Source organism: Tupaia chinensis, unplaced genomic scaffold (assembly GCF_000334495.1).
Source record: "Tupaia chinensis unplaced genomic scaffold, TupChi_1.0 Scaffold000126_2, whole genome shotgun sequence".
Lineage (NCBI taxonomy): Eukaryota > Metazoa > Chordata > Mammalia > Scandentia > Tupaiidae > Tupaia > Tupaia belangeri.
Genome location: NW_006159594.1, coordinates 116,847 through 133,254, shown reverse-complemented (window position 1 = coordinate 133,254; position 16,408 = coordinate 116,847). Strand labels below are relative to the sequence as shown.

Below are 16,408 nucleotides of genomic sequence, written 5' to 3'. Positions count from 1 at the left end.
GACACCTAACAGATATGAAGCTTAAGGGAAAAGGTCTTGGAAAATGTTTTTTATGGCAATTCCAGACAATTAGACTCAGATTTGTAATGTGAGCATCTTTAAGTGAAATTGTCATTTTAACTTACTATGAGGCAAATTTTTTCAATTTAGCACTTTTAGACATGTTCTGTATGGCTTATTTTAACCCAAAACTTACTTCAAGACTGAGAATGTACTAGAAGAAAGTTGCTATGGACACCTGTTTCAAGTGAAATATGAGGTTTTACATAGAATTTAAACTTGTGATCCAGACCACAGATTAAACAACCAGAGTCACTACTTGTCTGGGATCTGCAGGTGTGCATCTCAGCTGGACTCCTGAAGCAGAGGGATGATTTTTCTTATTAAGCTCTGGGGTTTTTGTTCAGCTTTTACTATTACTTCAAGCACTGTGAGTTTTCTGAAAGCACAGAAATACTTTGCTGAATCTTCTAGTTGTAAAGATGAAATGGTGAGGCTGATCAATTTAGCTGATCTCTTCAAGTCAGAAGAATAGCGACCATTCTTTTCATTTTGGCTACTAGAAGGCTGACTTATGACGAAAACGATCTCTCCACTAGGAAGTTGCTTGTACCAAAAAAGAACGTATGAGGTCCAGCTTGTCTCATACGCACACTCCAGGGTGACGGATGTCCCCATTGGCCCGGATATAGCTGGCTGTGCTTGAATAACTTTCTGGGCCGCACTGGATCCTGTGGGGAAAGAAAATCAGAAACCAGAGCTGATTCTCTGATGTAATAAATAAATAGTGTAAGAATTAAACAAACGTGGACCCAAGGACAAACCAAACTGAAATCATACTAAGCTTGCTTTTCTTTAGCCCCCCTTTCTAATCATCGAGTCCTTCCGAAAGCACCTAACTACTGTGTGCAGTCCTTTCCTCCTTTCACCCCCTACAGTCTTACCCAAGTTTGGAACCCTCCATACCAGAGCAGGTGAAGGCCACTGTCACCCACAGCAGGCTGGAGAGCAGCAGCATGTGGCCTGTGTTTCCTACTCAGATGTGTTTCCTCCTCCCTTAAGTACAGGCGTCTCAGTGCCTGGCGGTGTATACGTGTAGTTTCTAGATTCTGATTCTGCTCACCAAAACAGGAAATGGTGTTTCTCATGTTCACAGACCACATGGTTATACACAGATGAGGAAAGTCTGGCTTGCCCCAACTCTTTACTTGGTTTACTTGCTTTTTCCTGTTAGTAAGCTAGGCAGTGTCTAAAACAGGCATGTGAGGAAAACAGTTTGTATTAAGCACTGGAACTGAGAGAAAATGCACAGTGAGCAAGTAGACATTCATTGGTAGTATTTAGTGGAATAATTCTGAGGTTGCATTCATTTACCATTACTAATTTATCTTTCAATTTATCATCATGAGACATGAGTCCTCCTTGTAATCTACTTCCTGGTCTTCGATGTATTCATTTTCTCCAGAATCCAATGTAAAAAAAAAAAAAATTTAAACTCATAGATCTTTGGCTTTTTCTATTAAAGGCAATCTTGTTAAAAAACAAAAACAAAAACAAAAAACAAAGAACCCCAAAAATCCCTACTGTGTCTCTTCGTCCTTACTAAGTTCTTGGACTTTGCTTAAGTTGTACAAAAAATATAGTTTCAAAACAAGTTATACTTTGAGAAACTCTTCAGATACTTCAGGTCTTTTGTTTGTTTATTGCATTTTAAAACTTTATTTCAACATAGCTATGTTTATGGAAATACTCTCAGATTGGTTAACAGATGCAATTTAAGTTTACTTATCTTGTGCAATTTGGATCAAACACTTGGTTCATGGTTTAAGATTGAGGGGAAAAAGAGTGTTCGATCTATTTTCATCTACCACAAATGTTTGAAAGATCCTTCATCAAATGTTGCTAAAGGAGGAAGCAAAAACCTTGTGAAATTTACCTTTGGTTTGCCTCAGCACTAACGTGTAAAAGTTTAAAACCTGTTAAAAGAGACATCTTTCAATGTTTTAAGACCAGTTTATGAAATTCAATAAACTAATGATGTGGAAGGGGATGGGAGGGAGCCTATACATGGATGTAGAACTGCAGAAACTGTCTAATCCAGTTAATATTGCAGGTATTAATACATTGTACCTGCACACAAAACAAGATTCAGATAAGTTCTTCAATCTGAATTAATGCTATCAGTTTACTTCATCTGCTAAGTCAACAAGAAAAGTAGTCAAACTAACAGTTACGTTCTTCTGATTTAGGCAAAAAAAATTTTTCAAAGAAGAAGAAATTAAGTTTCATCCCCAGCTTTTCAGTCCAGAAGTAGTAGTAAATTGCAGGCAGGTACTCCTCCCTTTGTCGGCACTCATGGGTGACATGCAGTGAGTTCTCCCGGGGTTTGCATGTGTACCAGCGCTCACATGCACACAGTCCTCCAAGGTAATGACCACAGGACTTAAGTAAAAAGTGACCATAAAAAATAAAATGATCCTTCCTGGAAGACTAGAGCAAAACACTCAGCCATATTTAAGATTTCATGTAATAAAATTTATGAAATTTTATGAAATAATTTTTATGAAATTAAGAATATTATATTATTCTTTCAAAATCAGACTTTGAGTTTTATTTATCATATTCTAGAAGGGATCAGGATATTCCATTTGGTTGCCCTCACAAATAAATTGTACTTATTAGATCATGTGTTCTGGAAATGTTCAGTTATCACACTTTTTATCCCATTGACCTCAAAATAATGTCACTTCTTAAATTCTTTGGTTAGGTATATTTTTAAATTTGTAAAATAAAGTCATGCTAAGAGTGCAACTTCTCTGGCACAATGTTATAACCCAGTCCTACAGAACATGACATCTACAGGCTCCAAGCACGTAGGGCAAGTCAACATGGAAGGGGTCGGTGACTGAATTTTGATGCTGTTACATGATTGTGCAAAATATAGCTGTCAATCTTCCATTTAGTTTCATTGTTTTAATTATTTAGTACAAGGGGACCCAAAAGCAAATATATGGCTAGAAAAGAAATTAAAGACAAGACCTCTAAAATCATTCCTGTTCCTTGATACAGCTCAAAATAATATAACAATGAGTGAGGAAGGAAAAAGAGTGTAATTATTTGGGCATGTTTTCCTCTGTCTCATATTACCTCTGAATCCTGACAGGCAGCCAGTGACCTGGTTTGCAATTATTTGTGCCTGAGTAGATGGAGGCCAAGAGTGCCCACAGCAGCCTGGGGAGATGCATGCGGTGGGTTGTCAGCACTCATGGGTGACATGCAGTGAGGTCTCCCGGGGTTTGCATGTGTACCAGCGCTCACATGCACACAGTCCTCCAAGGTAATGACCACAGGACTTAAGTAAAAAGTGACCATAAAAAATAAAATGATCCTTCCTGGAAGACTAGAGCAAAACACTCAGCCATATTTAAGATTTCATGTAATAAAATTTATGAAATTTTATGAAATAATTTTTATGAAATTAAGAATATGATATTATTCTTTCAAAATCAGACTTTGAGTTTTATTTATCATATTCTAGAAGGGATCAGGATATTCCATTTGGTTGCCCTCACAAATAAATTGTACTTATTAGATCATGTGTTCTGGAAATGTTCAGTTATCACACTTTTTATCCCATTGACCTCAAAATAATGTCACTTCTTAAATTCTTTGGTTAGGTATATTTTTAAATTTGTAAAATAAAGTCATGCTAAGAGTGCAACTTCTCTGGCACAATGTTATAACCCAGTCCTACAGAACATGACATCTACAGGCTCCAAGCACGTAGGGCAAGTCAACATGGAAGGGGTCGGTGACTGAATTTTGATGCTGTTACATGATTGTGCAAAATATAGCTGTCAATCTTCCATTTAGTTTCATTGTTTTAATTATTTAGTACAAGGGGACCCAAAAGCAAATATATGGCTAGAAAAGAAATTAAAGACAAGACCTCTAAAATCATTCCTGTTCCTTGATACAGCTCAAAATAATATAACAATGAGTGAGGAAGGAAAAAGAGTGTAATTATTTGGGCATGTTTTCCTCTGTCTCATATTACCTCTGAATCCTGACAGGCAGCCAGTGACCTGGTTTGCAATTATTTGTGCCTGAGTAGATGGAGGCCAAGAGTGCCCACAGCAGCCTGGGGAGATGCATGCGGTGGGATTCCCTCTTCTAAGGGCCCTGCTCTGTGCTTCTGACAGCCCAGGTGCAGGGCCTCGGCAGCATACAGGGCTGCCTCTGAACTGTGGCTTCTGGCTGGATCATGTTTGAATGTGTTATGACACCCAGGATGATAAACTTTGCCCATCCTAAACACTAGCTTGACAAATGATTAAATCTGGTAAGGGACACACGTGGAGCTTCATACTGAAAGAAATTTATTATAGAATTGGAAAGAGACTGTGCATTTAAAATTTCTAAATTTAGTAGATTAATCTGTGACAAGATCTAAGGGATTTCTATGAAATAAAGTTATTATGGATCATGGCTGTGAATGCAAATACTCATTCATGTTTTGACTCTGCTCTCACCTCAACCCAATTCTAAGCTGAACATGCCCATCAATCCTTGACTTCTCTATTAGAGATGAACCAGAAGTTATCCCTTCCCTTCCTTTCTGCTTACCCACCAAGCATGTGAATCAATTATTTCACAACAGCAAAGCATTCGCTCAGAAAAATGAAATCAAAATGAACTTTTAAGTTCTGTAGTCTCTTTAGTTGTGTATTGGAGTATCAGTGATCTTAAAGTCATATTACTTATAATGTAAGATCTAGAAAGGGAGAATCCATGGGACCTCTAAATTAAAATATTCAGTTGCATTATTGTCATGAGTACACATGTATTTTTGGTGTTATTCTGAAATATTTTTAACATTACCAGGAAGATAAAACCTCTCACAAAATGTTATTTCACCGGTAAAAATACTAAAAATTTTTAATAGTATAAATGCTATCCAAAATAAAAATATTTCTATCTCTGGACATTGACGGAATGAACATTTTTTCCTGTTTTTATACTGAAAATTCATTTAGTGAAAAAAGTTATGTCAAGCTCTTGAATTCTAAAAAAAATATTTTATATTTTCTTTTTACTTATCCACAAATGGTCTACCTGGAATATATTTGGAAGAGTAATAGGTTTTCTGTTCTCCATTCTATAGACTGGTGGGAACAGTAATAACTTTGGTTGCTTAAAATTATTTTTTAACAAATTAAGTAATTCTCACATAGAAAAGTGCAGAAAAATTTATAGCAAACACCTTTTAGCAATTAGAATAAATAGATACTAGGGACCAGCAGATGGCATAATGGTTATATCACTGGACTCCCATGTAGTAAACCACAGTTCGAGTCCCAGACCCGACAGCTTAAAATTTACTGTAAGCGTGTGTGCATGGGTCCCTGAAATCCCGAGAAGAGACTGGAGAAGGGATTGTGGCGAGGCCATCTCTCTGTGGAGGGGACTTCTCACTTTCTGTCTCTCTGTCTTTCTGTCTCTCTGGTGAATGCACATACCCCATAGAAAAACATCTCTCCAAAAAAAAGGGTAAATAGACATTGAGTTTTGCTTTGTTATCTGCAGATTTTCCTTCTTTTTCTCAAACATTACAGACAAAGCTAAAGCAGTAACTTCTGTTTCTTCTTATCTTTCCAAAGTATTAATAGTAACAACTAGTAGAAGATTCTATGGCTATTTATTTTTATAAATTTTACCCTTAGAGATAACATATTCCAAACAATATATAGCATTCTGTTTATATTTTGAGATTTCTCATTATGTTATGTAGAATATATCATTCTGACCATTTTTTTTACATTCAACATTTTATTTTTAAGAATTATTTCTTTTTTAAAGATTTATTCATTTATTTAATTTAATTGTATTATTATTATTATTAAATTTAACCAGAGAGAGATAGAAACAAAAATGGAAAGTGAGAAAGCATGCCACCAGGTCCAGACTCATACAATGGTCAGCCGTGTGGGAGTCCAGTGCCTTAACCGCCACACCACCTGTTGCCTGTGGTTTTTATTTTTTTAAGAGAGAGATTTTTGCTAGAGGGAGCGTGCACTTGCTGGAGAGACACAGAGAGAAAGAGAGACAGCAAGAAATCACCCCCAGAGGGACTGACCACGCTGCAATCCCATCTCCTCCATTCTCTTCACACCCAGCAAGAGGTTTAAGCCGCTGATCCAGGACTCAAAATACGATTGACGGTGTGGGAGTATAGCGACGTAATCATTATGCCATCTGCTAGTTCCTTAAGAAAATATTTCTAAGAAAATATATTTAGAACCATTTCTTTGTAATAATTGTCTACTTTCATTTATGAATAAGCTATTGTTTTTCCACTCTAGTATTGATTAATTATATTCATTATTTTTAAACAGTGCTACAGTTAGTGTTCTCATAAATGCCTCCTTCTTCAAAGATTTAAACTCCTTTAATGTAGTTAGCAGGAATTGGAATTGGTAATTTTTTGTGTATGTTTATTTGCTTAACTGTGAAGGCAAACTAGTTTTGTTTTCCTACGTGGTGACATGAATTAACGTTTGTGTGATTGTTTCTCTCCATCTGGAAAAGTGCTACAACCCTATCTCCACATAAGCTTGTCTCACCTCATATGACAAGCATTTAACTTCCGTTGGTCTGATAGAAATGAAATTTTAAATTTCTGCAATATCTCTAGATGTGTCTGTACTTCAGTGTTTCTTATTGTTTTTATTAGTTTCCAACTGTTCCTATAACAAGTCGCAAATTTGGTGGCTTAAAACAGCACACCTATCTTCTCTTACAACTTGAGGTCACAAGTTCATAGCAGTTTCAAGTGAGCTGAAATAAAGGAGCCAGTTCTGAGTTCCATCTGGTGGCTATCGGAAATAATTCATTTTCTTGCCTTTTCTACCTTTGACAGGCTGTCCTCATTCTGACATCAGGTCACTTTTTTTGTCCTTTCTCTTTGTCCCTCTTATAATGACCCATGCAATTACATTGGGTCCACCTGGATACTCCAGAATAATCTCTTCACTTCAAGATTCTTGAATTTATCACAACTGCAAAGTACCTTTACTCGGGTGCTATTCAGTCGAATTGTGGCCTCCCAAAACTCATACATTGAAGTCCTAATCTTCTTAGAATGTGACCTTATTTGGAAATAAGGCCAGTGCAGGTGTAACTAGTTAAGTTAAAGTGAGATTCTACAATAGGGTGGGCTGCTCCTGGTCCAACATAACTGGAGTCATAAAAATGACTTCATGCAGAGATGGGCTCACACAGCGGGGAGGTGAAGGGGGAGATACAGGGAGGACATGACCTTCAGCCAGCTGGGGAGTCAGCTGAGACTCTCAGAAACCCAAAAGGAGATCCGGAGCAGATCTTCCCTCACCCTCAGAGGGAGATGGCTCTGCTGAATCTTGGTTTCAGACCTCCAGCCACTGGGACCATGGGCAGTACATTTCTGTTCTAAGCCGTCCGATCTTTGGTTTAATATGGCAGCTCTAGAAAACGCATTCACTGTGTCAGGTAACACACTCACGGATGCTGGGTATTAAGACCCGGGCATGGTTGGGAACCATTTATCAATTTACCATTGTTTAACCACATTGTTTTCCATGCTTTCCATTTTCAACATTATCAAATATTTATCTTCTGTTAAGGTTTATAAAAAAATATTCAGCATTAGATTTTTCCCTTCATTGTTTTGTGTTTGTTCCTGTCTCATTAATTTCAGTACTTACCTTTTTTTTTTTTTTTTGAGAGATTTTCACTGTAGGGCACGTGCGCTCGCCAGACAGAGAGAGAGACATAGAGACAGAAAGCGAGAAATCACCCCCCAGGGGGGTTGGTCACGCCGCAATCCCTTCTCCTCCATTCTCCTCTCGGGATCTTGGGCACGCACGCACACACGCCCGGCGTGAGTTTTTTTTTTTTTTTAAGCCACCGGGTCCGGGACACGAACTGCGGTCGACTACGTGGGAGTCCAGCAACATAGCCATTACGCTAACTGCTGGTTCCCAGTACTTACCTTTATTTTTGGTTGAAATATAACTTATAGAGTGAAATAAATGGGTCATAAGTGTAGTTAGAGGAGTTTTGTGCAAACGGCCCACAGATCTAACTACTGTCGTATTTACCCGTCATGGATGAGTTTACCCATTTGAGAAATGCATATAAATGAATCAAACAGTCCATGTACCCTTTTGTGTGTGGCAGTGTTGCTAGGCACTATAAATGTGAGGTTTACTTACGTTGTGCTGTGCACCAGACAGTCCATTTTACAGCTGATTACTATTCCATGGAATGCATATCGCACTATTTACCTATTTATTCTCTTGTTTGCAGACATTTTCTTCAGTATATTGCTATTATGAATATAACTGCTATGAACTTTCTTGTACCCATCTTGAATAAATACCTAGCAGTGGGATTTCCGGTCATATAGTAAGAGTACTTTATACCAAACTGTCAAATGCCTTTCCAATGTCATCAGACCAATTGGCATTTCATCAGCAATGTATCAAAGTCCCAGTTAGTTGCCCACGACTGGTTGAATGCTTGTAAAAAGTCCATACTTTGTGTACTATTAATATTTAAGTATTAGGTATTATTAATGCTTTAAGAATTAGGAAGTCTGTTACAGGTTGGTCATTCATTAGCCATCTAACTTCCTTTTATTCACTGTAATAATCACCTTCACATACTGCCACACTAGCATCTGTACGTTTATTTCACCACCTGCCCGTGCGAATGAGAACTGTTCTATGTCTTCGCCAGCCTACCCACAGCGAGGTCGGCCGGGGCCCTGTCTGCAGGTTTGGGTCAGGCTGCAGGTGTGTGGAGAGCACTGTGCGCTTGCTGCACAGAAGTAGGTGGCTGAGTCTCCGGGCTGGGAAGCAGCGATGTGCAAAGAGAAACGTTTCTCACTTTTATTGAAGAAGGTTGTGAATCTTCCAACTTCATTTTTATTTTCAACTGATCGTATGCCTGCTATTAATTCAAGGCCTTTACCAGGGTATTGCTTGTACCATGGGAAGTAATAAAATGCGCTGTTCTCATAAGAACAGTTCAGAATGGAGATCTCTCCTTCTTGGAGCACCAAAGACTGAGACCCTTGTTTCACCTGCTGCTGGTCACTTTTTTCCCGCTGTTGGCCACTCACCCCTGCTTAGAAAGATACAAAAAGTCATTAGGCTCCCAAATATATATTTCCTTCATAAAATGTCTGCCTGCATGAATTTGTACCATAATTTGCTAATTCCCCCACACAATAAATATCCTGGGGCTTCTCCACAACTTACAGCATAGTAGAAGCCATAAGATTAAAAATGGTGCTCCTAGGGTGGAGTCCATTCCTCCTGGTACCAGAATTCAGGTGGTCTTCCAATCTCACCAAGCTGCTGGAGCTCTGATGCTAAATTCACATGAACACATGCACGTTTGCTCTTTCAGCAGGCCCCGCCCTTTCCTAATTTCTTCTACTTAGAGATATTTCTGTCAAAGGAAGCACTTACCCCATTTTATCTAAATCTAGAACTCTTTAAAATACATTTACTGGGAATCCGAAATCTCCTCCTTACTCATAGCTGAAGATCACTTTAGGTTTTTTTCCCCATGATCCCCCTCTACCTTTTTCTCACACCTCCTAGAGTATTAAAAATTGTGCATTAGGACAGCTGGGTATGTCAACAGAGATAGTTTCACAATGCTAGAAAAGAAGGACTCTCAGAAGCCACAGGATTAACATATATAGGGCCTTTCTTTCTTTCTTTCTTTCTTTCTTTCTCTTTCTTTCTTTCTTTCTTTCTTTCTTTCTTTCTTTCTTTCTTTCTTTCTTCTTTCTTTCTTTCTTTTTTTTAAGTTTACTATAGGGTGCATGCACTCACTGGAGGGAGAGAGAGAAAGTAAGAAAGCATCCTCCCCCCACCCCGTGCGCTCCGGGTAGATGGCCATGTGCCATTTCTTCTTCTCCATTCTTCTCTCAGGATTTTGGGCATGCACATACAGATACCTGGCATATTTTTCAAGCCACAGATCTGAGACACATTGTATTATAGTTGGCGATGTGGGATCCAATCACCCTACCCACCATGTCACTGATTGGCCCACCTTTCATTTTTATTACAAATACTAATAAAGTTTATCAAGGGACACATTGTGCATAATAGTCCCATTACAAATTAAGATCATAAATCAGAACATAGAGAGTTATATGGTCCTTATGTCCTCAGGAAACTTAAATTGCATTACAATTTTTCAGATGACTCTAATAAATGATAGGAAATAATTAAATCAATTTTATGTTTAAGGTATTTGTTCTAAGATACCTATCAAGTAACTATTTTGAAGAATGTACCAGATAAAGAAGTTAAGACTTACTGGAATGATCTGTTCTGAAGGAGCTTTGATCTTCAAGTGGAGAAAGAGAAGATAGAAACATTCTGGAAACTTCTGAAGATGTGAGCCCGTGGCAACCCAGTAATACAGCATTTTTGGTAATTCATATCATGAGTATTTTCTTTTTTTTTTTGAGAGGGTTTTTTTTTTTTTTTTCACTATAGGGTGCGTGCGCTCGCCAGACAGACAGAGAGAGACATAGAGACAGAAAGCGAGAAATCACCCCCCAGGGGGGATGGTCACGCCGCAATCCCTTCTCCTCCATTCTCCTCCCGGGATCTTGGGCATGCACGCACACACCCCCGGCGTGAGTTTTAAGCCACTGGGTCCAGGACACGAACCGCGGTCGACTACGTGGGAGTCCAGTGACATAGCCATTATGCTAACTGCTGGTTCCCCATATCATGAGTTTTAATGTTTATTTAACATTTTCCTCAGATTTAGTCATCACAGATGAAATATGAAAATAGAAAGAATCAATATAGCCTTGTTAACAGCAGCAGGACACAGAGGGGAAAACTGAGGATAAGTTCCAAAGCAGTCCTACAAGTGGAGGTGATCTGTATTAGAAATAATAAAAGTTAAAAGAACATAAAGAGCACATTCTTTTTTTCTGAGGCACAGAGAGAATTTTGTTGTATTTATTTTGGTGTCATCTCAAATTCAATCAAAGTAGACTATCATCACAGTCCAACAGGAGACAGTGGTCCACATCCCTCAGTCTACAATTGTGATTCTTTCTCCTCAGATACCCTTGGGGATTGTTTTTACTGTTTGTTTTAAGTTTCATGTATTATTTAAGTATTCATTTATGTATGTCTTCCACGTGTAGAATATCTGCTAAGCAGGTACTAAATGGGTAGTAAGTGAGTCTCAATCACGAAAGAGACACAGTCCTGACCTTCAGCCAATCTAGCTCCAGTACTCAATAACAGCCAGATAAACCTTACCAAAGACATCTGTGTGTCTAGACAAAGCGACATGAAAAGAGTGATGGGATGACCTCTGCTTCTGGACCCAGTCAGAGAGGGGTGCTGATGAAGGAGAAGCTTAAACTGGGCCTTAAACCATGAGTACATTTCCCAGGAAAAACAATGGGATTAGAGAATGCTAGGCAGTTTTACTCAGTGTGGCTGGAGGGTGGGCAGTGGATGGGCAACAACCTACGTTTATATTAGAGCAATGAACGTAGCTCTGACTTTGAAGAACAGCATGCATCATTCAAAGAAGCGCTGATTTCCAAAGTCAGCCCTAGACTAGAGTAAACACAGATACTATTTAGGTAGGTGGATGGATTTTATATAGATACATAACTGATAGACATAAATTGAAGCAGAGCAGAAGATATTAATGTACTAAGTGTTTAAAGGATAATCTCTGACTTGATGTGACACGAACTTCTATCTTCCCTGAAGCAGCATTGCCCCTTTGTGGCTGTTTAGGGATGTGACACAGAACAATTTCCTACAGCTTCTTCTTTTTAAAAATACATGTGTATTTATCATTATGATTATTTTCAACCTGCAACAGGGCATAAGCTCTCACTAGAGAGAGAAAGAAAGAAAGTGAGAAAGCAAGCCACCAGGTCTAGGACTTGAACCTTGATCAGTCATGTGGGAGTCCAGTGTCCTAAACATCACGCCACCTGATGGCCCCTCCTACGGCTCCTTGAAAGTTTGTGTTCAACGAGGGCTGCATAATTATAGCACTGAAATAAGGGGCTGAGTCTTCCTCTTGAGTCAATGATTTCTTCAAATGGAAGATTTGGCTCTTGTTGAGGGTCAGCTATGGAACCTTGGCTGCTGACTACTGAGGTGTGTCTCCTGTGGAGCTGGAGGAAATGGTTGGGATGGTGGGCACAGCAGGAGGGATCAGGGCTACTGCTATATGAAATGTGCATACCACCTGCCCTGGGGTCTCCTTAGAGGCAAAAAGTGTCCCTCTGGCCAAGTTACTGGCTAAGCTCTCCTTTCCCCAATAATATCAACATCAGATCACTGTACACTGAGAAAAACAAGTCCTTAAATAGATTTGAATTGGATATTTCTTCTGTATTTTTTTCAACACTCAATATACAGGCACATCTCAGAGATATTGCAGATTTAATTCCATACCATCACAATAAATATTGCAATACAGTGAAACACACAAATTTTTTGGGTCACCAGTGCATATACAAGTTATGTTTATGCTATATTGTAGTCTTTAGTGTGTAATAGCACTATGTCTAAATAAACCATGTCCATTTATTGATTAAAATACTTTATTGCTAAAAAATGCTAATGCTAATTTGAGCCTTCAGAAAACTAATCTTTTAGTCAGTGGAGGGTCTTTTCTCAATGGTCATGGCTGCTAACTGATTAGGGTGGTGGTCGCTCAACGGTGGGATGGGTGTCTCAATGTCTTAAGACAGCAGTGAGCTTTACTGCAACTAACTCTTCTTTTCACAAAAAATTTCTCTGTAGTATGTGATGCTACTTCATAGTATTTTACCTGCAGTAGCACTTTTTTCAAAATTATTTTTAATTGGGAACCAGCAGTTAGCGTAATGGCTATGTTGCTGGACTCCCATGTAGTCGACCGCGGTTTGCGTCCTGGACCCGGTGGCTTAAAACTCACGCCGGGCGCATGTGCATGCGTGCCCAAGATCCTGAGAGGAGAGTGGAGGAGAAGGGATTGCGGCGTGACCATCCTCCCTGGGGGGTGATTTCTCGCTTTCTGTCTGTCTCTGTCTGTCTGGTGTGCGCACACGCCCTATAGCGAAAACCTCTCAAAAAAAATTGTTGTTCATTCTCTCAAGTTCTGCTGCTACTTTGTCAGCTAACTTTATGTAAGATTCTAAATCTTTTGTTGTTATTTCAACAATGTTTGCAGCGTTTTCATGCAGAGATAGATTCCATCTCAGATAATTTTTTTTCAGTGAATTTTTTTTTTTCCCTTTGCACTAGAAGGATGAGAGACACATATTTGCTATCACCTTACTGGGACACATTGTGTGAGGTAGACCTAGATGTGTTTGAGAAACCCAACTACACTCAATAATTGTCGTTAACATCTTCACTAGAAAAAAAATTTATTTTGCTCCTTTTCCTTTTGACCCCTTTGGAGTCTAGCATGGTAGCCAAATATTTACTTTTATTCTGGCCTTCCAGCAACTCTCCTAGATCTAAGTGATCTAAGTAAGAACTTTATAGAATAGGACAAGATTGAGAAGGGAAGAGAATGGCCCAAGTCCCAAACTCATGGAGTCCAAAAGTACCTGCGCTTAAATCTCTACCGAAGCAGGAAAAAATGCTAAGCTGTGCACGTGCTGCCGAGGGCCTGTGTGGCGCTGTGGCTGAGGGAAGGGCGGAGCCCGGGAGGTTCCTGCACAGGCTGCAGGTGTCCCGGGAGCGCTGTGGCCCCACCGCGCAGTAATACACGGCTGAGTCTGTGGTCTGGGAAGAAGAAACGTGCAGTGAGCTGTGGCGCTCGTTAGCGACTGTCGTGGCATTTAATCTTCCATTCCGCTTTGTCCCCGAAGGAACGTAAAACAGGGTGATGAGGCGTCCTCCGGGATTTTGACGAAACCACTGCAGGTTGTTTATAGAGGTAGAAAAATTGCACCACAGCGTGGAACTGGCTCCCTCCTGGAGACTCAGGGCCGAAGGACTCTGCTCCACCTGTATTCCGCTCACACCTGATCAGAGAGACAGAAAGAATCCAAGCTGATGGTACTAACCCCTAAGAATCTCTAAAAATGCCCTGGCAGATTATCAGAAGGATAGAAAGTCTCAGATTTGTGAGCTCTTTTCCCTCCCTCCCCTCAACAATACTACTTTCAGTTTCCCGGATTGAAACAGTCCCAACTCACAGCAAACCTGGGAGCACAAAAGCCCCAGCAAAATGTCCAGGAGACTCCTCATGATGCTCTGCCTTGGTGCTTGGGAGACTTTTAACCATAAAATGTTTAACTCTCCTCTGGGGTGGTGAACTTCAGGTCAGTCCTGGAACTGCTCCTGTCCCTGCAACCAATCAGCTCCTCCCTACAGACCGGGTGAGGCCCAGGCACTGCGGAGTTCCCCCACTGCACTCCCTGACTGCGAGCCCCACCTGCAGGCCTAACCCTGGCTGAGCGTTGGGTGGGGACAGGTGGAGAGAGAAGGGGGAGAGTCATTATTCTACTGAGTGAGGAACGTTTTCTGATAACCCTGGAGGCAGTGAGGAGTGTGAGAAGTCCTGTGAGAAGAAAAGGGAGGGCCCTCCTCTCACAGAAAATATACTCAGCTATCCTAACAGAGCCTGGAAAGGATGATAGAATATTCACTTTAAACCTAAAAAGCCTACATATATTTTGACAAAAGGATCTCTACTGACCTACATATTAATTTAGGTGAAAGTCATTCCATTGCAAAGTAATAGGAACACACATGTGTATGATACACCTACTGAATTCTGCTATCAGAATGTAGAGGATATAAATATTTAGACTTTCCTGGAATAATCAAGATTTGTGGTAAATATTGTTAAAAGAAATGACCCTAATAAGAATAATTTGTGAGAAAAAAAATAAAGGAATAATTCAGACATCATTTCTATATATTATCCTTCCTGTATTTTATTTTTCTAATCTATCTATAAAAGTTTCCTTTCATCTTACTTAACTCTTCTTCTTTCTAATTGTTATCTTCCTGTTTTCCTTCTAATTTCCCTTCTCATTACATTTCTGCTTCCATATTCTCTCTCTTCTTTTTTCCCCTTAGTTTTCTTTGAAGCTATAGGAAAGGAACAGAAGGATTATTAAAGAAAATACAGTATTAAATGGTTCTGAAAGAAGTTTGAAGTTGTGAAGTAAAGTTTAAGTTTTTAATACACACACACACACACACACACACACATATATATATATACACACACACACACACACACATATACAATCCTTAGCACCAAAAATTTTAATTTTTTTAAATTAAAAACATTTTGTTTCTATCCTTTGCAATTCTCCATATTTCCTTCTTAAAAGTTTATTTTTTCTTTTATGAGAAAGAGACAGACAGACAGGAACCTCAACAAGATCTTCATACCATAATCCCCCAAACCTCAGTCAGCCAAGATTGCAGGCATGTACATGTACCCTGCTTGTGCAAAGAGGCCTCAGGATATGAGCCTGCGACTTTCCCATGAGGAAGCATCAGCATCATGGATCCTTTACTGCTGCACCACCACAGCTGCCCTTTTCATTTTCCTTTTTGCATTATATAATTCTTTTTTTTTTTTTTGAGAGGTTTTTTTTTTCACTATAGGGCGCGTGCGCTCGCCAGACAGACAGAGAGAGACATAGAGACAGAAAGTGAGAAATCACCCTCCAGGGGGGATGGTCACGCCCTTCTCTTCCATTCTCCTCCCGGGATCTTGGGCACGCACGCACACGCGCCCGGCGTGAGTTTTAAGCCACCGGGTCCGGGACGCGAACCGCGGTCGACTACGTGGGAGTCCAGCGACATAGCCATTATGCTAACTGCTGGTTCCCATAATTCTGTTTGATCAAAGAATCTTTTGTAAGAGATACAGATAAAGATAAAAATTACTGTGGTTTTCAATTTTTGCTTTTTAAAATTAAAAACTAAAAATTAAATTTAAAATTAAAATCTATAGTTTCTTATTATCTTTTTTCTTTTTACTTTATATTTTCTTCTATCCTTTTCTCTAATTTTTTTCTTTTTCTTTATCTTTACTCATTGGCTTCTCAGCTCCTTCACAGTAAATGTCTAGACAGGTATAAGTGAATAGGATCTAAACATCTGAATACATGTAGGGTCAGAATATTCCTCTATCCCCACTGATTCTGATGCACAAAGAGTGAGAACGGAATGGAAGAGAGATTGCAGATCACCTCCTCCAGTACACCTCTGAACACTCAGATTGAACTTTAAGAATTAGAAGAAATGCACCATCCATCAGATCACTAGAAATCACTACAGGGTTGCAAGAAATATGGAAAAACAAGAAAATACCTCTCCTCCAAGGAAAA

At 39.4% G+C, this 16,408-nt stretch overlaps 1 protein-coding gene and 1 gene segment (V, D, J or C); both read right to left on the bottom strand.

Annotated features, from left to right (window-relative positions):
* Positions 1-345: 345 nt before the first annotated feature.
* On the bottom strand, positions 346-1,068 carry LOC114007114 (T cell receptor delta variable 1-like). The segment is given in 2 exon segments: positions 346-731; positions 967-1,068. Coding segments are annotated over 2 exon segments (438 nt in total).
* Positions 1,069-8,779: 7,711 nt separating this feature from the next.
* LOC106734475 (T-cell receptor alpha chain V region CTL-L17) lies at positions 8,780-14,390 on the bottom strand. The gene is made up of 3 exons (XM_014586266.2): positions 14,252-14,390; positions 13,658-14,077; positions 8,780-9,165 (listed from the first exon to the last, which is right to left on the bottom strand). Exons 1-3 carry the CDS (start codon positions 14,301-14,303, stop codon positions 8,780-8,782), a joined length of 858 nt encoding a protein of 285 aa, XP_014441752.1. The 5' UTR covers positions 14,304-14,390.
* Between the last annotated feature and the right edge of the window lie 2,018 nt (positions 14,391-16,408).